A 24,448-nucleotide genomic window follows, 5' to 3' on the forward strand; every position below is an offset into this window, starting at 1 on the left:
AGAGGAGATAACTGATGTAAAGAAATAATAAGACTATAAGACAAAAATTTATAAGTTGTAAATAAAATACTGTGTGGATCACAAAACAGAAGAGATTATTACCAAGGAGAAGGTGGCGGTCTGGAATTAGCAATAAGTAGGATTTTTGACAGAGATGAGAGAAACGGAAAGTGAATTCAGAGAAGAGGAGACAGTGCACACAAGTGACAGAAGAGGCCGTGTGGGGCATACACGGGACATATCAAGTGGTCCCGTATGGCCAAATACAGGATGGGCGCCAGAGAGCATGCAGCGTCTGGTACTATAAGGCAGATCAGAGCTTGCTGTGGAGGACCATCCCTGTGCTGCTGTGTCAACAGCAATGGGAAGTTGTGGTCTAGGCAGGTTGTGCTGAAGCAGGATGTTTCCGGAAAGCAGATCCACACCCATTTACCTGCCCTGTGATAGCGTGCTAGGAAACTACTTGCTCAGAAGCCCACCTGGAAGACGAATGCATCTTCAGCCTGTCCACCCTCCTGCAACACCCCATCTTGTTGCTGGCCACGTGAACTTCACATGTCATTGCTGCCTCAGGAGTCGGTCTTTAGTTTTATTATAAGGCCTTTTAATAAATGCTGTGGTATCAAGATCGTAGTTCAGTAAACAACCTTTGCCTTTCTTCTATGTGTTATACCCAAGGGAACTAATCTATGACCTTCGCATTCAGTCACCAGCCTGCTCCTCTTCAGCCTAGCCAGAGGGAAAGACTCTAGAAAGCACTTTAAGGGATTGGGTTTTTCATAGAAGGCATTTCTTAGGTATTTTGTTGTGTGTTTTAAGTATCCTGGGTGCTATATGCTGATCCAGGCTGTTGTTGAGAGGCTCTGATTCTGTGGGTAATGATGTGTACGTGTATCTATAGATATAGATAAATATCTATATAGATGCTTAATGTTAAAGTATCTATATACATATAGATAAGTGTATTTGTTGAAGGAAAGTATTATGGCTATATGGGGGAGGGAAGTGGGAAGAAATTATGAACATGATGCCAGGCTGGGCACAATGTTTTTACTGCTGAGGCCATTGCTGTAAAGTTTTATTATTCCTCTCACTTTCTCTTCTCTGGGGTTGAAGAATTAACAGTATAAATCTCCCTTCAGATGATTCTTTGTTGTAAACCCCATTTTTTTCTTATCCCAGTAAAGGGAGGGAATCCTGTGTCCAGGACATAATAAAGTCATCTGTCAACCACGCCCCCAGTGCTCTTAGGAGCCTTTTTAGAGAGAATGGGCTCAAGAGCCCCTTCCATGGGTCTCAGAAGGAGAGATGGCTCAGTTATTAGTAGCTAAACCTCTAGTCCTGATCTATAGTTCTGGATTAGCGGCTGGTTACAGGGCGTCTTCACCTGGATGTCTCACAATCATGTCACTGGAACTCACCACCTCCTCATCAAATCTGCTTTCCTGTCTCAACTGCAGATTTGTCTGGGCAGTTCTGTTATGCTTCTAGTCTCTGAGGCTGGAACAGCATAACTTTTGCTTGACTCTTCCCCTCAGAGCTTTTGGTCAGTATTTCATGTATTTTAAAAAACATTTTTATTAACAATATTTTCTAGAAAAAGCACTTTGTTCCCATTCTTACTGCTGTCATGCTCAGGTACTGAGTAAGACTGAGTAACCCAGGCATGAAGTAACATTTACTTCATGCCTGGGTTACTCAGTCGCCTGCGAGCATCTCTTCTGAATTCCATTTCTGCCCCTCCTGCCTGCTTCATTACATGCATGGTTGAAGCTACTCTCCTGAACATCCTACTTGCATTCGATTTCTACCTAACTAGAGTACCTACAGCATATATTCCAATGCATTGGGTAACATTCAAACACTTCCTCCTGTCATCTAAGACTCTGATTACCTTTTTCTGTGCCTCTGTAGTGTAGTGTAGTGTAGTTTGGTGTAGTGTAGTGTCCCTTAGACGGTCCCACCCATGCAGATTTTAGGGACAGCTGGAGGGCATGGCAACCCACTCCAATATTCTTGCCTGGAGAATCCCATGGACAGAGGAGCCAGGCAGGTTACAGTCCATAGGGTAGCAAAGAGTCGGACACGACTGAAGCAATTTAGCTCACACCCTATACTTACCCTGAACCTCTCCATTCTGAAAGAGCGTATGACTTTCCCCTTCCCTGATGAAGCCTTTTATCCACCATTACAGAATTTAGTTGCATGATCCCACGGATGGCAGGGAGCAGAAATATTTAGCATAAATTCCAGATATCCAGCTCGGGAGAGAGATGGTAGGCAATAAATTTCAACTCATTGATTTTCAGGATTGGAATGTATTGTATAAAAAGAGATTTACATGGTTAAACTAAACCTACAAACCCTGAGTAACCATTTAGTTAAGCTGAGAACAATTTACAATTATGTGTTTCCTGTGGATAAGATTAATAATAATACTAATGGTAATCTTTTTGATGACATTTGAGTGGTCACCCTATTTCTTATTCAGAAATTTTGTCATATTTGATAACAAACATACCTGGTAATTACTTATTACTTATGTCTTTTTCCAAATTCTAATTTCTTATCAATAAGTGTTTAATGGAGCGAGTTTTACAGCATATTAGCAAGTAATATCAGATCATTATTAGTCTCCAACCTCAGAATTACTCTGTGTCCACACAACATTAATTAAGAGCCATTGTACTGTACTGGGAAGGGCAGTGAGCTGCAAAGGCCTGAATATAGACTTAAGTTGTCTTGAACTGATAGTGTAGCCATTGGGCAGCAGCCTGTTGGGGAGTCAGGGTGTTAACTTCTGGTCTTGGCTGTACTTCTGAAAAACCCTGCCAGTCGGTCACTAAGTCACATGTCCCTTGCAGACTGTTAAGTCCTTATCAGTGACATGAGACAATGCGGACACTGAAATTTATTCATTAACAAATGACTACTGAACAAGTGCCAGGAATGCTACTAAACGCTGTAGTTAACAAGAGAGCCACTGGATGGTATAGTGAGAAGAGGATGGAGGGATGGAGGGCTAGAGGAACCAGCACCTGAGGCAGGATGGTTGGCAGGGCTGAATGAGCAAGGTCCACTGTGGACCCTTTTCCTCCAGCGGCAGGAGATGGCTCATTCTGACTCACTCAGGCTGACCCTCGTTGCACCTGGGATGCTTCCTTCTCGCCTGTTTGCATCTGTCCTTGCAATCTTGCTTTCTGTCTTTTATAAATGCTACAGTTGCTGAGGTCCTGATATTTCAATTTAATCTTAGATCTGCTGCTTCCTAATGACCTAATGATGAACACATTCCAAGGCATATATAGTCTTATCAGTAAATTATTTTCAACTCATTCTGATTTGTACACATTTCTTCCTTGTCTTATTCTAGATTTTCCTCCTTGTTTTTATTATACATGTTGCAAATGTCTTCTGCTGTTATGAGGTGGTGCTAACCTATTTTATACTGTCTTAATGAACAGATGTTTTATATTTTAGTGTAATCAAGCTCAATCTAAAGGAACAACTGCAGGAACACTAAAAGCAAAAAAAATTATAACTTTAAAAGGAAACAGAAGATCTAATATAATAATTAACTTATTTAGTATAAATTTATTTCTATAAATGTTCTTGGATTTTAATTATACAATATCATGTCAGAAAATAATGACATCTTAGCTTCATCCTTTTTGTTTTATAATTTTTAAAAAATTAATTAATTTATATTTCTTTTTAAAACATATTTAGTTTTAATGGAAGGATAATTGCTTTACAATATTGTGTTGATTTCTGCCATACATCAACATGAATCAACCATAGATATAGATATGTCCCTCCCTTTTGAATCTCCCTCCCACCTCCCACCCCATCCCACCTGTCTCTGTTGTCACAAAGCCCAAGTTTGAGTTCCCCGAGTCATATAGCAAATTTTCTTTATTTTCTTATTAGTTTTGTAATGTTAGGACCTCCTATACATATTTAATTATAATAAGTCATAGATATGGGTCATCTACCTTTTTTTTCTGATTTTAAAGGGAATGTTTCTAACATTTCACATTTAGTGAGATGCTTATTATAGGTTTTAGGTAGATACCCATTATCCAACTAAGAAACTTACTTTTATTCTCAGTTTGCCAAGAATTTTATCTTGAATAGCTGATCAACTTAAAGGGTTGTACTGTGTACTTCCTTTAATAAGTTATGACAAATTATACAGTGGGTTTCCTAGTATTAAACAATTCTTGTGTTTCTGGGAGAAGCACCACTCGCTCTTTATTTAATATGCTGCTGATTTAAAGCTGTGTGCTCTTTTAGGTTTTTACATTCATGGATAAGACTGTATTCTAGGTTTCCTTTTTCTTTCAAGTTTGATTATGATACTAAATGCTTGCTTATTTGTTTCTTTTCCTCTCTCTCTAAATGTTAAGAAGGATTGAGGGTTGGAGGAGAAAGACTCAGGGGGAGCAGAGCTTGACTAGGTCATAAACAGTGTCTTCAACATCTGGTTTCTCACCATCTCTGAGTTCAACCCAGTCTTTCTCTTTGTGTTACTGTAGGAGCCTGTATGTATCTATTAAGCAAGAAGCAAAGTAGCTTCACTTTTTTGTATACTTTATCTATCAATTACTGAGGGAGTCCTTTAAAACTATTCCATGATATAATTAATATCTTTTTCAGGTTGGCGTTTTGACTCCTTAAATTTTTTTCCTGTAAATACTTTTTTATTATCTTTAATAAAATGTTTAAAAATTATCTTTATTATCTTTATTATCAGGTGTATATCAGGTTTGAGATGTCATATCTTCCTGGTGAGATTTCATCTTCATATAGTGACTCTGTGTCTCCCTAATAATGAATATTTACTTAAAGTCTACTTGTCAGCTATTACTATAGTTGTTCTAGTCTTTGGTTAGTATTCTCCTCACATAGCTGTTTCCCCCATTTTCGGTGCTTTTGTAAGCTTAAATTTTGGGTGTGCTGTCTATAAGCAACTTCAACTGAATGTATTTCTGTAAATGTAATCATATCATCTTTGTTTTCTAAATTAATTATTTAAGCCATGTAGTAATTGACCTGAAAAGCTACAGTCTCATTTCGTGTTTTCCATTTGTTCTTTTTTTCGTGTACTGCTCCCCACTCACCTTCACTCCCACATACATGTTTTCTTTCCTTATTTTTTGCATTGAGAAATTTTTCTCCTCAGTACTGTATTGGAAATGATGCACCCTATATTATTTTGGCAGTGTCTCTTACATTTTAATTCTCAGGTTTAACTTAAAGGGGTGTTTTGTGTCTTGGGTTTAGGTCTGATTCTTTTTGTGTGCCTTCAGTCCTGTTCATGTTGTCTTTTTCATAGCTTTTCTCTGCAACTCATTTCCGACATTTCGCATACTCTTGACTTTCTTGCCTGTGTGCCTGGGCTCTGCTTCATCCCACATTGCTTCTCATCACTGTTTAGCTCAGCTGCAGGGCCTGGGGTTTCCAGGCAGCCAACACTTCTGCAGTCTGGGCCACTCTTTGATCTTTGCCCTTTCCAATTCAATGAAGAGATTATTAAGCTCCAGGGAGCATCCTGAAACCATTCTACTTAACACTCTTTTCAACACCTTTCTCTTTTCCTGTTATACTGAAGTTTCATCTGAATGGGTTTTGAAAAGAAAAAACAAAACCTGTGGACTAGTTGAGTTCACAATGAAGCCTGATTCCATAGCAATAGAAACCATAGATGGACACCATTTTTTGATCCTTAATATCAGTTATTAGCATAAAAATTAGCATTTGACTAAATCTAATTGTTCATGTATCTAAGCAATTTTTGTGTCTTACATTCGTGAAGGATTTCCATCTCCCCCTGAAAGTATGTTCAGCAGATACTCAACCCAGACTACAGAAACAAAGAAACAGAGAGCAAGAGAACTAAATTTTGATCCTTGCCTTCTCTATAGCTAACTAAGTGAGCTTTGGCAAATCACTTCACCCCTGTGAACTTTGAATTCTGTGGCCTGAGGTTCTTCATCTGTAAAATAATGTAGCAGGGTGTGTTCATTATCTGTTGCTGTGGAAGAAATTATCTCCAAAATAATGGCTTGGCACAGCAGACATTATTTCCTCACAGTTTCTATGGTCAGAAATCTGGCCTTGGTGTATCTGGGTGCTCTTGGCTTACACACTGCGGTCGAGGTGTCTGTTGGGATGGAGGGATGATCCTTTTCAAGGGAGTGTGTTGTGATTACTGTAATTATTAGCAGAATTCAGCTGCTCAAGGATGGTTGGGCTGAGGGCCTCAGTTCCTTGCTGGGTGTTGGCCAGAGGCCTCCCTCAGGTCCTCACCACGTGGGTCACTCTGCAGTCCAGCACCTCACTTCTCCCAGAGTGAGGGCTCCAGCAGAACAAGGGAAAGACAGGGAGTGAGACAGGAGACATTCTCTAATCTGATCTTGGGAGCTACAACCTATTATTTTTGCTATAATATTTTATTATCACTCTTCAAGAGGAGCACATTCTTTGCTTTTTGTTGTATTTAATTTGACTGCTTCTTCCAGATTAGTTGATATGAGAAAGAGATTGTATTCATTTTAGTTATCCATGTGCATGCAGGCTAAGTCACTTCAGTCATGTCCTACTCTTTGTGACTCTATGGACTGTAGCCTGCCAGGCTCCTCTGTTCGTGGGATTTTCCAGGCAAGAATACTGGAGTGGGTTGCCATTTCCTTCTCCAGGGGATCTTCCTCACCCAGGGATCAAAGTCGCATCTCTCATGTTTCTTCTGTTGGCAGGAGGGCTCTTTACCACTAGTGCCACCTGGGTAGCCTGTAGTATACATGTGATTGAGTCATTAATTACGGTTAAAGGCAGGTAACTTTTAAAAATAAGAATTAGAATCTATTTGGGTGTCATGGAACAGTTGCTTTCTGCCTTGGGATGAATTGAGAGACTATATATAAAAATGTATATATATATTTACGAATATACATAATATATATGCATAATGTCACATATACTAAATACACAGATATATAATATACACATTTAAAAGTCAAAGCAAATTTACTTTGATTTTAAAGCTTCTGAATAAAGTCAATTGCAAAGTCTTTTTTTAAAAAGCCAAAACCAAAATTAATGAAGCTGCATTTGTCATTTTGGCTTACTGGTGATATAACTATATGGTAGTTTAGAATCTTTAAATAAATTTATCCAGTTTTATTTTGATGAGAGGTATAGAATGCACTGCAATCATATATTGTTATCTGATAACAATAACAATGAAGGATGTTAGCCAGAAAAATGAGTTTTGAGGGCAAACACTGCAGGGACTGGGCTGCAGTACGATTCCTCTGACTATCAGGTTGCTTATTTGTAAAACAAAGTTTATAAGACCACAAGCTCCAATCATATTTATCAATGAATGGGGTTACTCTGACTGATCTCTTATTTCAGGCTACCTGTGACCAGCGTGGCTGCTGCTGGAGGCCTCAGGGAACCATAAGCATACCCTGGTGCTACTATTCTAAGAGTCATGGCTATCAAGTAGGGGGCGACCTCGTGAACACAAATGCAGGTAAGCCGAGCTGTGTCCTGAAGAAGGAACTCCAGGTCCTCTGGAGTGGCCCTGGACACGGCAGCAGGCAGCTGTAGCAGCAGGCAGGGTGTTGCTCTGTGCGGCCACGGTGCCTGTGATAGAATGGGCGCTGCCCTCAAGCACTGCCTGGAGTCTCTTTGGCATCAAGGGAGAAGATCACTCTCTGTCTTAAGAGCTGGGAGATACTTCCTGTTCCTGGCTTTGTCCTTATGTGTGTGTGAGTGTGCTCTTTGTGACCCCTTGGACTGTAGCCCACCAGGCTCCTCTGTGCATGGGATTTTTCAGGCAAGAATACTGGAGTGGATTTCCATTTCCTCATGTAACGTTGTCCATACGTTGTGATCTCTTCATTCCCCAACTTTCTAACTTTTAAAGAGAGAGTTTTGGACTCAGTCACTTCTGAGACTACCAACAATCCTAATACAATGCAATTTTAATGATATGGAAACAATTCCAATTTTATCAACATTTTATTAAAGTTAGCTAGTCAGTGTCACTGTTCATGGACTAAACATACCTCCTTCTTTTCTCCCATCTTAAAATGCAGACATAATAATGAACATTCTAGGGATAACAGAAGTTGAGCACTTTGGGGAGGCTCTTTAGCATAAAGGAAGAGGCATGCTCTCCTCCAGGGCCTCTTGGCCCAATGGGCTTTTCTAATAAGGCCTGGACTCTCATCTGCTGTGTCACCTAACTAAGGAGATGGCATTGGTACCTACGATCACCTATGATGTAACATGAAGACAACAGAGAGGGAATAATGGATATGAACGCATCCAGGACTGAGAGTGTAAAGGGTATAGGAGTGATTGATGGGCTGATGGAAGGAGAGGGATGTTTCTATTCAGATTTTGGAGAAGAGAGGCATAGCTTTTGAATAAGGTAATAGCTTCCTAGCTTCAGAATCTGGTCCAACATGGTATGTATGTATAATGAGGTCCACATCTGTGTCTCCTCTTCTGATGGGAAGTAAAGGCTTTTTGCCAGCCCCTTTGACACTTAGCTTACTTGTATGTGGCTGTTATTTGTGAATTTACACAGCTGGCTCTGAAAACTCTCTTCCTTTTCACGTTAGGATTTACAGCCCAGCTGAAAAGGTTGTCTTCTCCATCTCTGCTTGGAAATGATGTCAACAATGTCCTTCTCACAGCAGAATACCAGACATCTAACCGTTTCCACTTTAAGGTTGTAGTTTGTTTATTTGTATTTTTCATCTTATTTTCTATTACAGTTTATTACAAGATATTGAATATAGTTCTTTGTGCTCTACAGTAGGACCTTGTTCTTAAATATTCAAGCTATATATTATAGTTTTGTTATGTATTATATATATGTTAATATATGTTATATATTATAGATTTCATTTGCTAATCCCAAATTCCTAGTTTCTCTCTCCTCAACCCCCTTTCCCATTTGGTAACCATAAGTTTGTTTTCTATGTCTTTGTGTCTTTTTCTTTTGTAAATACATTCATTTGTGTCATATTTTAGGTTCCACATATAAGTGGTATCAGATGATACCTGCTTATTTAGAAAAATTTTTGAGAGGTTCTTGTTCCCTTCCTGAGGACTGCAGTTACTACAAAAGAGAAAAATTTGCTAGTAGAGTATTTTTCTCTACTGTTGTTTTCTTACTTAGCACCTGTATGTTGAAGGTACTTATTGCCTTCCTTCAGTGTGACAGCTTCCCAGACATATATTATAGGGTTCACTGGTGAGTTTTGGCTTTCATGCATTTTCCCTTGATGCCATGTGAAATGTGGTAGGGAGGGGAAGAAAAGAATGATCACAGCTTTGAAAATTCTAGAGATAAGTCATGTCTGCAGACTTACAGTGTCTACCTAAAGACTAACTTATGTCCAAGTGTTAAACATCCGAATTGGGTGATATAATTTCAGATTAGAATGTCATCTGCTGCCCAGATTTCAGTGCCACGAGCGTAGGTGTTGGGAAGCATGGTGTTGGTAGGCATGCTTCTGTTTTAGAAACAGTAAAGATGTTTTCATTTTGACTTTTTTTTTGCTAACCTCTCTGGACAGTTAACTGACCAAAACCAGAACAGATACGAAGTGCCCCATGAACATGTGCAACCCTTCACAGGAAATGCTGCCTCTTCCTTGATGTATAAAGTTGAGGTCTCCAAACAGCCGTTTGGCATCAAAGTGATCAGAACGAGCAACAATCGTGTTCTGTAAGTTTTGGAAACTTACCTAGAGAGATGAGTCTGAAGGTTATGGAGGAGGGAGGTTTGCAAACCTGAGAATGAATGCCTTTCTATAATATTCCAGAAGGTTGTAAGCCCACTGATGGTGATCAGATTCTCCACCTTCAAATGCAGACTTTTCTCTGCCTTTCTGCCTCTTTCTTTCTGCTCCACTCTTTCTCTTTCTCCCTCTCCTTTCTCCTCCTCATCTTTCTACTCCTCCTCCTCTGTTATTACTAAGCATTTATTATAGGCCAGGCACTGGGCTGTGTCCTTTTTCTTCTTCTTCCTTCCATTAGGTCATTTTTCCTCTTTATTGTCCTTTTTTTTCCTTCCATCTTTCTAACACCTATGCACCAGTAGCTCTCTGTGGAGCATCTACTATAATGTAAGAATAATCTGGTCACATAATACAGTATGAGGGGGACAAATCTAAGAAATGTGCCAAATGGTACCTGATCTCTTTCTTGTTATCCGCTGGAAAATATCATAGAAGGGCAAATGGAGCCGATTAAACAGGGAGCATTGAGTCTTTGAGTGCTTCCCAGGTGGTGTTAGTGGTAAATAATCCAATGCAGGAGATCCAATCCAGTCTCCAATGCAGGAGATCCCTGGGTCCTGTCCCTGGGTTGGGAAGATCTCCTAGAGAAGGAAATGGCAACCCACTCCAGTATTCTTGCCTGGAAAATCCCATGGACAGAGGAGCCCGGTGGACTACAGTCCATGGGGTCACAAAGAGGTGGACGCAGCAGAGCGACTGAGGACAGGACAGCACCGCACACCGTTCTAAGCAGCTGCATTCTCTGCACACTTGCCTACCTGTCCCATGTTTTCTACCTGTGTCCAGGTTTGACTCCAGCGTCGGGCCCCTGCTGTTTGCTGACCAGTTCCTGCAGCTCTCCATCCAGCTGCCTAGTGCCAACGTGTACGGGCTGGGCGAACACGTGCACCAGCAGTACCGGCTTGACATGAACTGGAAGACCTGGCCCATATTTGCCAGGGACACAACCCCCAATGAGGTAAGCTTTCAGATGGGCCCCCCTTCACTGAAGATCATAGCCTCTTCATGAGGGTATCTCCTAGCAGTACAGTTCAGTTCAGTCACTCACTTGTGTCCTTCTCTTTGTGACCCCATGGACTGCAGCACACCAGGCTTCCCTGTCCATCACCAACTCCCGGAGCTTGCTCAAACTCATGTCCATCGAGTCGGTGATGCCATACAACCATCTCATCCTCTGCTGTCCCCTTCTCTTCCTGCCTTCAATCTTTTCCATCATCAGGGTCTTTTCAAATGAGTCAGTTCTTAACTTCAGGTTCAGCATTAGTCCTTCCAATGAATATTCAGGTTTGATTTCCTTTAGGGTGGACTGGTTTGATCTTCTTGCAGTCCAGGGGACTTTCAAGAGTCTTCTCCAACACCACAGTTCAAAAGCATCCATTCTTCAGTGCTCAGCTTTCTTTATGGTCCAACTCTCATATCCATACGTGATTACTGGAAAAACCATAGCTTTGACTAGATGGACCTTTGTTAGCAAAATGATGTCTCTGCTTTTTAATATGCTGTCTAGGTTACACATAGCTTTTCTTCCAAGAAGCAAATGTCTTTTAATTTCACTGCTGCAGTCACCATCTGCAGTGATTTTGGAGCCCCCCAAATGAAGTCTGTCACTGTTTCCATTGTTTCCCCATCTATTTGTCATGAAGAGATGTACATGCAGTACAGTATAATGGTTAGGAATAAGCTTCTAGGGTGAGGCTACCGGGTCTGAATTCTGACACTGCTACTCACCAGTAGCAGAAGAGGGCAACAGAGGATGAGATGGCTGCAAGGCATAACTGATTCAATGGACATGAACTTGGGCAAACTCCAGGAGATGGTGAGGGACAGGAGGCCTGATGTGCTGCAGTCCATGGGGTCACAAAGAGTTAGACATGATTTGGTGGCTGGACAATAACAACAGCACTAACTAGTTATGTGGTTCTGGGCAGGTTTCCCCTCTGTGTCTTTAGTCCCCCATTCATAAAATGGGGGTAGTATACTTACTTCATAGAGTCGTGATGGTGATTAAATGAACGGATACATATAGAGTCTCTAGAAGAGTGTCTGCCACATAGAAAGTGCTCAGTAAATACCAACTACTTTTATTTTATTTTCCTTTTGAACTAACTAGTTGTGGAGAAAACTAATATTGATTCCGCACAATATGTTGGTTCTGATCACCACATTTTAGGTTGATCTTTACAAATCACCAACTTACCAGGTTTGTCAGCAAAATAGGATAAAATATCAACTAAAATTCTTTTTTTTTATCAACTAAAATTCTGTATTAATCATTCTTTCCTTGAAGAATGTTTGGCGCAGTGAGAGAATAGAAGGAATAAAGTTTCATTGTTGTTATTATTTTATTTTTTTCTCTGTTTTGTTTTTACTGCTAAAATTCAAAGTAGAGGTATTTTCTAGACTCAGCAATGCTACATTCAGGTTTTGTTCAGCAACTTTCCTGATTAAGCAGAACTAGTGACTGGATGAAAGGAAATTAGAGGAATAATTTATTAAATGACTTTTAAAAATACGTTATCTCTATTTACCAAAAGAACTCCGAAAAAATGAGTTTAATTTACTCCATCTAACAGACAAAGAAACAGGTTTAGAAAAGCCAGATAAATAGCACAATGTAAAAAAAAAAACTAACAAAATCCAAAGAAGAGCTTGCCTAGTAGCTCAGTGGTAAAGAATCTGCCTGTCAATGCAGGAGATGTGGATTCGATCCCTGGATCAGGAAGATCCTCTGGAGAAAGAAATGACTACCCACTCCAGTATTCTTGCCTGGGAAATCCCATGGACAGAGTAACCTGGTGGGCTACAGTCCATGGGGTTGCAAAAGAGTCATACACGACTTAGCTACTAAACAACAAACACAACAACAAAAAATAGTTTGTAAGGAACAGAGAGAAGATCTAACCCCTGGCCCATGCTCCTTACCATACCACATCCTATCAGAAAACCAGGGCAGGTGTTGACTCGGAGCATGTCATCTGGGATACGGCTGCTGATGCTTGCTTAATAAGGAGCCTTAGATCCTTGCTGCTTGAAGTGTGCAGTGCAGGAAACACCACATGAGACATCTGGGCTCTCAGCTCTCTCTTCTAACTGCTAAATTAGAACCCACACTTAGATTAAGTTCCTTTGTAATTTTTATGCACGCCAAATTTTGAGACGTACTGTCCCAGAGCAGTGATTCTCAAACATGATTACACTTTGGAAACACCCTGGAAAACTCAACAAACCATGGCTGCCTGCTGATGTCTCCAGAGATTCTGTTTTAATTGAGGTGGAATGTGGCCCAGGTTGAGAACTGCTGTTCTCAAGTCTAGAAGCCCAGCTCAAGTTCTAATGTTTACTCTTGTAAAGACTAGAAGACCAGATATCTTAAATAGAGCTCCATCTAGTTGCAAATTAAATGGTGCCTGATTTATATTCGACAGAGGATCAGATGGTTGGATGGCATCACCGACTCAATGGACATGAGTTTTGGGTAAACTCCAGGAGTTGGTGATGGACAGGAAGGCCTGGCATGCTGCAGTCCATGGGGTCGCAAAGAGTTGGACACGACTGAGTGACTGAACTAAACTGGATTGATTTATATTAGGACTTAATGGAGTTTTTGCAGGTGGGGTTAGGTCAAACCTCTTTGAGTCAAGGTCAAGCCTGTTTGAGGGGAGAGCTGCTTTTTTAAAAAAAAATCATTGGTGTACCATTGATTTGCAATGTTGTGTTAGTATCAGGTGTATAGAAAAGTGATTCAATTATGCCTATACTTATATTCATTCTTTTCTCATATAGATTATCACAAAATATTGAGTAGATTCCCTGTAGATTCTTTTTGGTTATCTATCTTATAGAGAGTAATGTGTGTATGTTCATCCCAAGCTCCTGATTTATCCCTCTCCACCCCACCAAGTTTCCCCTTTGGTAACCCCTTTGGTTACCCCTTCGGTTTGTTTTTGATACCTATAATAGAGAAGAGCTTTTACGAACTACAGTTTCAAAACTCCTGTTCTCCTACATCTTAACACATCATAAGCTCTCACAGCCGACTCATTGTATAAGAAAATACTAATTCATTTGATTAACATCAACCAAATATAGACCTTGTACTAGAGATCTGTGTCTTCTTTGACCACAAGTTTCTTCATGCCCATTTCTCGCATGATTAATACTGATTTCCTAAGCTATTTCTGGCCATGTGGGGCTTATTTGTAAATTTTTGATTTTAAATTGTCTTTCTGCAGGATGGAACTAACTTGTATGGTGCACAGACGTTCTTCCTATGCCTTGAAGATGCTAGTGGATTGTCCTTTGGAGTGTTTCTACTGAACAGCAATGCCATGGGTAAAAGACTAAAGGAATAGTCATGAAAAAAGTACTCAAAAATGACTTTCAGTCCCTTTCTGACAGCATCATGATAAAGGAGTGGTGCCCTTTAGGGTTCCATATGTTCTCTGATTGTATCATCCCTGTTTCATTACTTGTTGACCCGTGGTGGCCATGAATTGAGTGTCCTCTCCTGGCTTATGATTTTCTTCAGTCTGTTTGCCTCTGTTGGAAAATTTTCTATTTTTGAGCTAAAACAGCTAACCATTCCTATAATCTATTCTGAGGCAGTTTCTACCAATTTATTTTTCTCCTTCCTCAGACATCCATCCAGTACAGGGCTTAATATCAGCTTTGGTAAAAACAACAGGTTATTCTTATAGTGTGTGCATGCTCTTTGTGTCCGACTCTTTGTGACCCCATAAACTGTAGGCTGCCAGGCTTATTCCTCCATGGGGTTTTCCAGGCAAGAATATTGGAGTGGGTTGCCATTACCTACTCCAGGGTATCTTCCCACCTCATGGATCAAACCTGCATGTCTTCCATGTCCTGCATTAGCAGGTGAATTCTTTAACATTGACCCACCTGGGAAGCCCAATTGTTCTAATAGCTGAGCCTAACCAAGGAGATACAACTGAGCAGTGAATGTTGCATTGAGACACCAAGGCTAGCAAGATAAAGTGGGGTGAGTGTTGAAGGCCATGCAGAATATTTTCAGATTGTTTAAAATCTCATGGTAATATCATAGGATTCCAGAAAGCAGCTCACTCCCTTATCTTTGAAGGTTTTAGACCAGATCAATGATTCTTAACTATTTTTCTGCTTGCACCAGTCACATACAATCCCAGGGCAATGACTCAATCACTATAGGGGAAGAGGAGCTGTGTCAGAATCCCAGAGTTGATAGTCAGCATAGGATATTGATCCCCACTGTCTTCTCGACTGAGACTCAGTGGACTAGATCAGGGCCACTCCAAGTGTGGTTCGTGGAAGGTTCACAGACTGTTTCAGGCCTACAGTAAGATAAATACAGAAACTGAAAGGAAACATTGCTGTAGCGTCCAAGTGCATGCACGAACCTTTCTTCTAGTGTTTCATTTTTGTGTTATTTTACAAAAGTATCAGTTTGCAAAGAATTGGAAATTTGAAAAATTAGGCTCTGATTTATTTTTACCAGATTGTTTGAGAATAACTCGAGTGATACAAGATGATTCTAAGATACCTAATCGAATCTTAGATGATTCTAAGCTACCTGATGGTCAAAGAATAGACTGAGGTAATGCAAGTGCAGTTTCAGGTGGCTGAAAGGAACCAGAAAACAAGTTGAGCAGCTTAGAGTATATAGGATCCTGTGACCTTTCCCTCTCAGCCTGATCAGATTGATTTTTAAAAATTTATTCCTTTTTAATTGGAGGATAATTGATTTACAATGTTGTGTTGGTTTCTGCCATATATCAACAAGAATCAGCCATAGGCGTACGTAGGTCCCCACCTCCTTGAACCTCTCTCCCACCGCCCACTCCATCCCTCCGCTCTAAGCAGTCACAGAGCACCAGGCTGAGCTCCCTGCATCATACAGCAAATTCCCACTAGCTAGCTATTTCACCTATGGTAACGTATATATTTCAATGCTACTCTATTCCTCCACCTCTCCTCCCACTGGGTCCATGAGTCTGTTCTCTCTGTCTGCATCTCCATTGCTCCGTTGCACACAGGTTCATCAGTACCATCTTTCTAGATTCCACATATATGCATTAATGTATATTTGCTTTTCCTCTTTATGACTTACTTCACTCTGTATAACAGGCTCTAGATTCACCCCCCTCATTAGAACTGACTCAAATACGTTCCTTTTTATGGCTGGTAACATTCCAAAGGAATATTACTGAGATGGTTGGATGGGATCACTGATTCAATGGACATGAACTTGGGCAAACTCCAGGAGACGGTGCGAGACTGGTGTGCCACCGTCCATGGGGTCATGAAGAGTCAGACGTGACTTGGCGAATGAACAACAACAATAACAATAACATGTACCACAACTTCTTTACCCATTCATCTGTCAATCGACATCCAGGTTGCGTCCATGTTCTAGCTATTGCAAAGAGTGCTGCAATGAGCATTGGGATACACGTGTCTTTTTCAGTTATGGTTTCCTCAGGGCGTATGCCCAGTAGTGGGATTGCTGGCTCATATGGTAGTTTTATTCCTAGATTTTTAAAGAATCCCCATACTATTCTCCATAGTGGCTGATCAATTTACATTCGCACCAACAGTGTAGGAGGGTTCCCTTTTCTCTACATCCTCTCCAGCATTTATTGTTTATAGATTTTTTGATGATGGCCATTCTGATCAGTGTGAGGTGATTCCTTATTGTAGTTTTGATTTCCATTTCTCTGATAATGAGTGACATTGAACATCTTTTCTTGTGTTTACTAGCCATCTCTATGTCTTCTTTGTAGGAATATCTTTTAAGGTCTTCTGCCCACTTTTTGCCGAGAAGGCAATGGCACCCCACTCCAGTACTCTTGCCTGGAAAATCCCGTGGATGGAGGAGCCTGGTGGGCTACAGTCCATGGGGTCGCTAAGAGTTGGACACGACTGAGCGACTTCACTTTCACTTTTCACTTTCATGCATTGGAGAAGGAAATGGCAACCCACTCCAGTATTCTTGCCTGGAGAATCCCAGGGACAGGGGAGCTTGGTGGGCTGCTGTCTATGGGGTCACGCAAGAGTCAGACACACCTGAATCAACTTAGCAGCAGCAGTAGCAGCCTACTTTTTGACTGGGATTTTTGTTTTCCTGTTATTGAGCTGCATGAGCTGCTTGTGTGTTTTGGAAATTAATCTTTTGTCAGTTGTTTCATTTGCTATTATTTTCTCCCATTCTGAGGGTTGTCTTTTTACCTTGTTTATAGTTTCCTTTGCTGTGCAAAACTTTTAAGTTTAATTAGGTCTCATTTATTTATTTTTGTGTTTATTTCCACTACCCGAGGACATGGGTCATAGAGGATCTTGCTGTGATTTATGTCAAGGAGTGTACTGCCTATATTTTCTTCTAAGAGCTTTATAGTTTCTGGCCTTACATTTAAGCCTTTAATCCATTTTGAATTTATTTTTGTGTTTGGTGTTATGAGGTATTCTAGTTTCATTATCCCTAATGCAAATCAAGGTGATAGGGAGACTTCATCTTTGACAATTGCAATGGGGACTTAGAGAGATTTTGAATTTACAATATCATCTCTGACATTGTTTTAGTTTGGCTCTTGCTTGATATGAGATCTGCTGAGGCTATGACCTCTGTGAGTGTAGCTGGGTTATATTCTCGTAGTTATAATGGGTAATGGGATTGGAAGAGCATGTTCTGTAGTTGTGAATGCCTGAGGAGAAAATTTTTTTCTCTGTCTTCTTAAGTTAGGTATTTGGAGGCCTGTGAATCAATCTGACAAAAGACAGGTTAGCAACAGAAAGACCGAGTTTATTTACATGTATGACATACATATGCACAAGAGTGCTCAATAAGTAGCTCAAAGGAGTGGTTAGAATTTGGGTTAGAATTTAGATACCATGCTAATGGGTTTCCCTGTTGGCTCAGATGGTAAAGAATCTGCCTGCAATGCAGGAGACCTGGGTTCGGTCCCTGGGTTGGGAAGATCCCTGGAAAAGGGAATGGCTACCACTCTAGCATTCTTGCCTGAAGAATTCCATGGACAAAGGAGCCTAGCAGCTCCTAATAAGGTAGAGGAAGACAGTTACTTAGGATGAAGCAAATAGCTCCCTGAAGGAGTGAGAGGGCATTTAATGGGACAACAAATGACTTTTTGGAAAGATTAGCATCCTTAGGAGAATAGTGGGAGTCGGATATTCTAGTGGCCATGTCTGTTTGGGTGTGCTGCCAATTTATTGTCTCAGAGAACATTAGTTTTGCTCTAGGGTAGGGGGTTTATGACAACTAAGTTCTTTTCTTGAAAGTTTTTAATTTTAAAGATTTTGCTGATGTGGACGCTTTTTAAAGTCTTTATTGGATTTGTTACAAACTGTTTCTGTTTTATGTTTTGGTTTTTTGGCTGTGAGGCACACGGGATCTTAGCTTCCTGATCAGGGGTCAAACTTACACCCCGTGCATTGGAAACCAAAGTCTTAACTGCTGGACCACCATGGAAGTCTGAGAGCGGATGTGTGCTTATGAGAGGCTTTGTGTTTAGGTTGATGAGGGATTTCAGAAACTCAAACATCTTCAACTTATAATCATTCTTATGCCACAGTGGCTTATTCTGAACCCCTTCACAAAACTGGTTGCTTTTTCATGAAATCCTGATACAACACTGAAAATACTCCAGTCGCCAGTATGAAAATCTGCTGCAGAACAAATGCTTTGACTGCTCTTGTGCTGTGAGGGTGGACTTTGACCATCAGAGTTTGTCCCTTTTTATACAAAAATGAGGTATTAGGATCACTTCACTAGTGTTCAGATGATTAGGGATCTTCTGGTCTAAAACTTTGTAATTATAACTCTAGAACAAATTCTAATGCTTATTTGCTTCATTTTTAATCTTCAAGAGGTTTTCCTCCAGCCCACCCCGGCTGTCACTTACCGCACCATCGGGGGCATTCTCGACTTCTATGTGTTCTTGGGGAATACTCCAGAGCAAGTTGTTCAAGAATATCTAGAGGTAAACTTATGATATCATATGATTAAGGAAATCCTAAATAGCACAAAGAAAATGAAATTTAATATAAGTGTGACTTATAAACATATGCTGTTAATATTATAAGTAGCTGCTACAAATGTGCTACTACAATTTGACCCTACTGTCCATGATTTATAAAGGGGCTGGAAAAATAGACTAGCATCTAACATTAAGGAAATAGAGTGTTGGGAAGTGGGTATATTTTGTGCCCCCAAACTAATGCTCAGAATAAATTTTTTTTAAAAACAGAGTATTTCCTAACTTTCATTTTACATCATTCTTTCAGCTTGTTGGACGGCCAGCCCTACCCTCATACTGGGCACTTGGCTTTCATCTCAGTTGTTATGACTATGGAACCCTAGATAATATGAAAGAAGTCGTGGAGAGAAACCGCGCCGCACAGCTGCCTTACGTAAGATTTCAAAAAATGCTACAAAAATAAAAGAATTGGGGAATAAGAACATCTATTTATATTTTCTCCTCCTGAGTTTGTTTTTTTTTTTAAAATATATAGCAAAAATATTTTTACATATTCAGAATGCCAGACTTTTTTGTCAGGCCAACCATTCCTTTAAAGCAACTGATTCTTTATAGCAGGAAATAGTACTGAGAGACCACAAATATGGGGTTGGGAGACAATCTGTTTCTTTCTCTATTTTTCTTGCCACATGTTTTAATAGTAAAATTTTCTTATGCTTACTGTATTGATAACATTTCACATAATGCATTTTTTATTTGACTTCTCAAGACATTTATTTTCCTAGTTAAAGTGAGCGAAAGGGTATAGTACATGAATGTAATAACATATTTTTATGTTTTAAATGACTGCACTTGAATGTGTCTATTATATAATGAGTAGTGAGGTTTTGCAGGAGATGCAAAGGGAAAAGCCCAAAGTTCTCTGGAATAATCCTCATCTCTCCACTACTCCATGCACTTGGAAGCAGACATTTAGGTCCTAGAGCAAGAGTCAATTTCATCCTGGACTCCACTGTTTTTGTAAGAGCAAGATTAGGAAAGAGTAAATGTCAAAGAAGGCTCAAAGTAGAAGAGAAGCAACAAAACAAAATGTGGGACAGTCAAATGAGGGAGAGGAGGTGAGAGACACAGCCCCTTCCCTTCTTCATTGTGGATGACATAGCATTTAGGTAATGGATGTGTTTTGACAGCCTTAGTGATTTCTTTTGTGATTGTCGAGGTTTGTTTGTTAGATTGGATTTTAATGCCAGAGGGCCAGACAACAAGGTAGAGTGATGCAGCTAATCTGATTCCAGGGATGGGCCCATAAATTGTGGACCTTGTGTATTCTTTCAGGATGTTCAGCATGCTGATATTGATTACATGGACGCAAGAAAGGACTTCACTTATGATCCAGTAGCTTTCAAGGGCTTCCCTGAGTTTGTTAAAGAATTACACAATAATGGACAGAAACTGGTCATCATTGTGGTATGGGCAGTCCTCTTATACCCACACAGCAGGTCCTTGCTCTTCTTTGTCGTTGAAGCCTCCTCTCCCCACCTCATCCCCAATTTCCAATCTCCTTTCAGTGCCTCTGGCTTAAAGCTAGGTTCCTCACTGTATTTTTCTCCTTCTTAGGATCCTGCCATCTCCAACAACTCTTCCCTAAGTAATCCCTACGGCCCGTATGACAGGGGTTCAGATATGAAGATATGGGTGAATACTTCGGATGGAGTGACTCCACTCATTGGGGAGGTAAATTAATGGGGAAGCTAGGAGCTGGTAGGGGTGCTGTGGCTGTGTTATATGTGCATGAGTGTGTGTGTATATATTTGTTTTGTTTTACATTTTCAGTTATCATATTTGCTGGGGATCGACTTGCCCTTGTGCTTTCATCTCCAAATACCTACCAGCCATCTGAGCTCTTACATAGCAAAGTCCCTTTGAACAATAGATGTAGATACTGAATATTTCCCTCCTCACTCCCCATTTGCTCTTTAGCTGACCACAGTCTGAGTTTTTCCCCCATCCCTCCTCTGACAAATGGCACCAGTTATTTTCAAATTGGCAAATCCAGTGGAACTGTTTCATTCCTTTTCTTACTCAATTTTTCTGTTATCTGACAAGTTTGATTAGTTCATTCTCAAATTTCTATTTGTCCTTTTCTTCCATCAAAGTATTATCTGCTGCTTCACTTCTAATATCTCTGCTGACCTGAGTGCATAGTGTCTGACAGGAAGTGGATAGGAAGACAATAGAAAGAATGATTGATGGTTGGAACATACAACTTGTGATGCATCAGTTGAAATTACACAGTACTCTTCCTCATTTGCTTCCCCTGTGCTCATTCAGTAAAGAATCCACCTGCAATGCAGGAGGCCAGGATTTGATCCCTGGGTCAGGAAGACCCCCTGGAGAAGAAACTGGCAACCCATTCCAGTATTCTTGTCTGGGAAATCCCATGGACAGAGGAGCTTGGTGGTCTATAGTCCATGGGATCTCAAGGGTCGGGCCAGACTTAGTGACTAAACCATGACCATTCCCTCATTTATCATTCCCAGGATTGGGAGTTGAACAGTAACAATGATTTAATCATTTTTTTAAAAAATAACTTCTTTTCTTCAAGTGTCAGTTGACAACTCCTGTTTATTCTAAGTATTTGAAGTGCTTCACATCCTTAATTGAAAATGACCTGTGTCTGGGCAGCTCTGTTTCCACAATCATATTATGAATTCTTTGTAGAGTATTCTACTCTATTTTACTCTGTATTCATTTAACTTTCTCTGATTAATTATTTTCTTTTCTTCCTTCAGGTCTGGCCTGGAAAAACTGTGTTTCCTGATTACACCAACCCTAAGTGCACTGCTTGGTGGACAAATGAATTTGAGCTTTTCCACAGTCAAGTAGAATTTGATGGAATCTGGATTGTGAGTTCTTAACATTTTTTTTCTCTTTCCCTAAAATTAATTTTTATTGTAGTTGCTTTACAGTGCTGTGTTAGTTGCTATTGTACAGCAAAGTGAATCAGCTCTACTTACACATCCCTTCATTTCTGTGTTTCCTCCCCATGTGGGTCATCATAGAGCTCTGAGTAAACTTCCCTGAGCTATACAGTAGGTTCTCAATTATTATCTAGAGTTCTTAACATTCTGTTGAGTAGGCAGCTAACATTCAGACTGTGTATCTCGATGTCACTGAATCATGGAGCACAGGGTCAAGAGGAGGAGAGGAAAGCAAGAGTGGCAGTAATTCTAAGTATTCCCTCTCTTACTATTCAAACAATCTTACCAAGACATGTAGCTCAGACTCAAAAGCAGATTGTTAGAACCGGAAGTAAACTCAGGAATCAGTTCTATCCAAGTCTGTGCGTGCTCAGGGGCTCAGTCGTGTCCGACTCTGTGCAACTCTATGGAGTGTAGTCTGCCAGGATTTTCTGTCTATGGGATTCTCCAGGCAAGAATATTGGAGTGGATCACCATGCCCTCCTCCACGGGATCTTCCTGACCCAGGGACTGAACCTGGGTCTCCTGCATTGCAAGCAGATGCTTTACCATCTGAGCCACCAGGGGAGACATTGTCATTGTCACAAAGTACCTGAACGGTTCAGTGGCCAGCTCAGGGCTCTTTTACTCGGACAAGTTGGATACACCAACCAGAGCCGGAGTACTCAGGTGTGGACAGAACTGTGGCTACAGAAAGGACAAATGTCTCATAGGCTAATAGTGAATGAAAACCAATGCAAAGCAGGAGGTGTTCAACACAATTTAGGGAGCGTTAGCTTTGAAATTCTTTCTATTTATAAGGGAAAGGTAGAAAATGCAAACAGAAGAGCTAAACAGATGAGAAGAGCGAAAACGATATCAACCAAGGGCATCTACTGTCAGTATTTCCGTGTGCATCTTTACAGACCTCTCACTTGCACAGCTGTGGGTACCTGCTTATTCACTCACTCTCTCCACATATGTTTATATATGCAAATGCATTTATAATGTGTGTATTCATAGCTATATTTGCATATTTTGAGAATGTATCAATATAAGTTGATTTATATGGGATCATATAAATTGAAATATGATTCACCTAATGTTGGGTTGGCTAAAAATTTCATTCAGGTTTTTCTGTAAGATGTTCTGGAAAAACCCAAATGAACCTTTGACCAACCCAATATTTTGAGAAATATTTCAGTTTAAATGATTGAAGACATGTCATTTTGAAGGGATTTTAACAACCTCCTCCACAAAGCCTTCAGTGGGTAGGGAAGACAGGGCAGGAACATCTGTTTCTCTCTTTAACCTAAGGACGTCTTTAGAAAAGAAATATATAGAATTATTTCTCTGAGTCCTTAAAAAAAAAGACACCATCTGTACAACATATGAGGAAATGTTACTCTTTCTTAATAGTTTTTGCTCTTTGTCTTGCAGGATATGAATGAAGTCGCCAACTTCGTGGATGGCTCAGTTTCAGGATGTTCCACGAGCAATCTAAATTATCCCCCATTCACTCCCAGTAAGCGTTGATTAGTTTGATTAAAGTGGCAACACATATCTCATATTTTATATTCATAACGATAGATATGAACAACCTGCTGAGGCATTTAGTACATAAATTGCATAGAGGAAGGAAAATGTGGGTACTATATAAAGTAAACTAGAGAAGAAAATCAAAACACTCTGCTTTCCTAGATAAGGCATAAATTCCAAAAGGGGCAACCTAGTCCTTCTGCTTACATCTGAGCTGTTTCTAGGGGAGAGTCTAGAGAAGATATGGTACAGAAACCAGAGGCTAGTGGTTAGTTCATTTTGCTCTCAAGTATGGACCCAGACAGGTCAGGGCTTACCAGAGAGAGACCAGATAGCTAGGTTTGGTCTTCAGATGAAGTCAAATCTGATCAAGTCAAGAGAGTAAAGAAGAGATTTGGATGACAGAATGAGAGGAAGCCAGAACCCATGGCTTGGGAGGACAAAGTCAGTGTCAGTGAATAGAATGCTAGAGAGGTCTGATTGAACTTTGACCAATAGAATCTCCTAGGGTGTGGCCCTAGGATCACAGCATTCACTGTATTTTGAAGAAAACTAGAGACTCACAGAGAAATAGTATCTTGATTAAGAAAGGAATAAGCTGCTAGAATTATAGCATCTTTTGAAGACTTCCAATCTGATGAGAAAATAGGAAATTGGAACAAATGAGTCAAGATCAAACAGTGAGGGACTTTGATGGGAGGCTTCATTCTTTTGGTGATAGAAATTACTGATATTTTAGTAATGGAAATATGGGAGTCAAATGGTTTTGGAAATATTGATCTGGCATTATGTGTGCTTCTAATATGAATTAGAAAGTTGATAGATCAGAGGTAAATAAACCATTAAGGAAATGATTGCAATAGTTAAGATCCAAAGTAATTTGGATCTGAACCAGAGTGGTGTGAAGGGAGCAGAGAAGATTGGATGAATAAAAGATAGGTTGGTTGATCATCCTTTACAGTATCTGGTCAACGGAGAGAAGGGAGAGAAATTTATTTTTAATAAACATCTTTGTTCTCGGGCCACTCAGCTAAGTCTGCAGACTTCAGATTTAAATTCAAATCTAACTGGCCCCAGTTACTTCTAAGTGCTTGCTTCTGGTCACATGAGCACCCAGGTGGGAGGATGTGTGTGGGTG

At 40.2% G+C, this 24,448-nt stretch overlaps 1 protein-coding gene across 3 annotated transcripts in view; it reads left to right on the forward strand.

Moving 5' to 3' along the window:
• The window catches only part of MGAM (maltase-glucoamylase), a 199,588-nt gene that overhangs the window by 19,431 nt on the left and 155,709 nt on the right, over window positions 1–24,448 (forward strand). For all 3 annotated transcript variants that reach the window (XM_043463909.1, XM_043463910.1, XM_043463908.1), the window contains exons 4-14: window positions 7,420–7,540; window positions 8,640–8,749; window positions 9,603–9,754; window positions 10,614–10,785; window positions 14,060–14,159; window positions 18,702–18,814; window positions 19,119–19,244; window positions 20,147–20,278; window positions 20,429–20,545; window positions 21,604–21,717; window positions 23,212–23,296. In XM_043463909.1, the coding sequence (XP_043319844.1) occupies window positions 7,420–7,540; window positions 8,640–8,749; window positions 9,603–9,754; window positions 10,614–10,785; window positions 14,060–14,159; window positions 18,702–18,814; window positions 19,119–19,244; window positions 20,147–20,278; window positions 20,429–20,545; window positions 21,604–21,717; window positions 23,212–23,296 (1,342 nt within the window). The remainder of the gene's footprint in view (window positions 1–7,419; window positions 7,541–8,639; window positions 8,750–9,602; window positions 9,755–10,613; window positions 10,786–14,059; window positions 14,160–18,701; window positions 18,815–19,118; window positions 19,245–20,146; window positions 20,279–20,428; window positions 20,546–21,603; window positions 21,718–23,211; window positions 23,297–24,448) is intronic.

This window comes from Cervus canadensis, chromosome 3 (assembly GCF_019320065.1).
Source record: "Cervus canadensis isolate Bull #8, Minnesota chromosome 3, ASM1932006v1, whole genome shotgun sequence".
In the NCBI taxonomy this organism is placed as follows: Eukaryota; Metazoa; Chordata; class Mammalia; order Artiodactyla; family Cervidae; genus Cervus; species Cervus canadensis.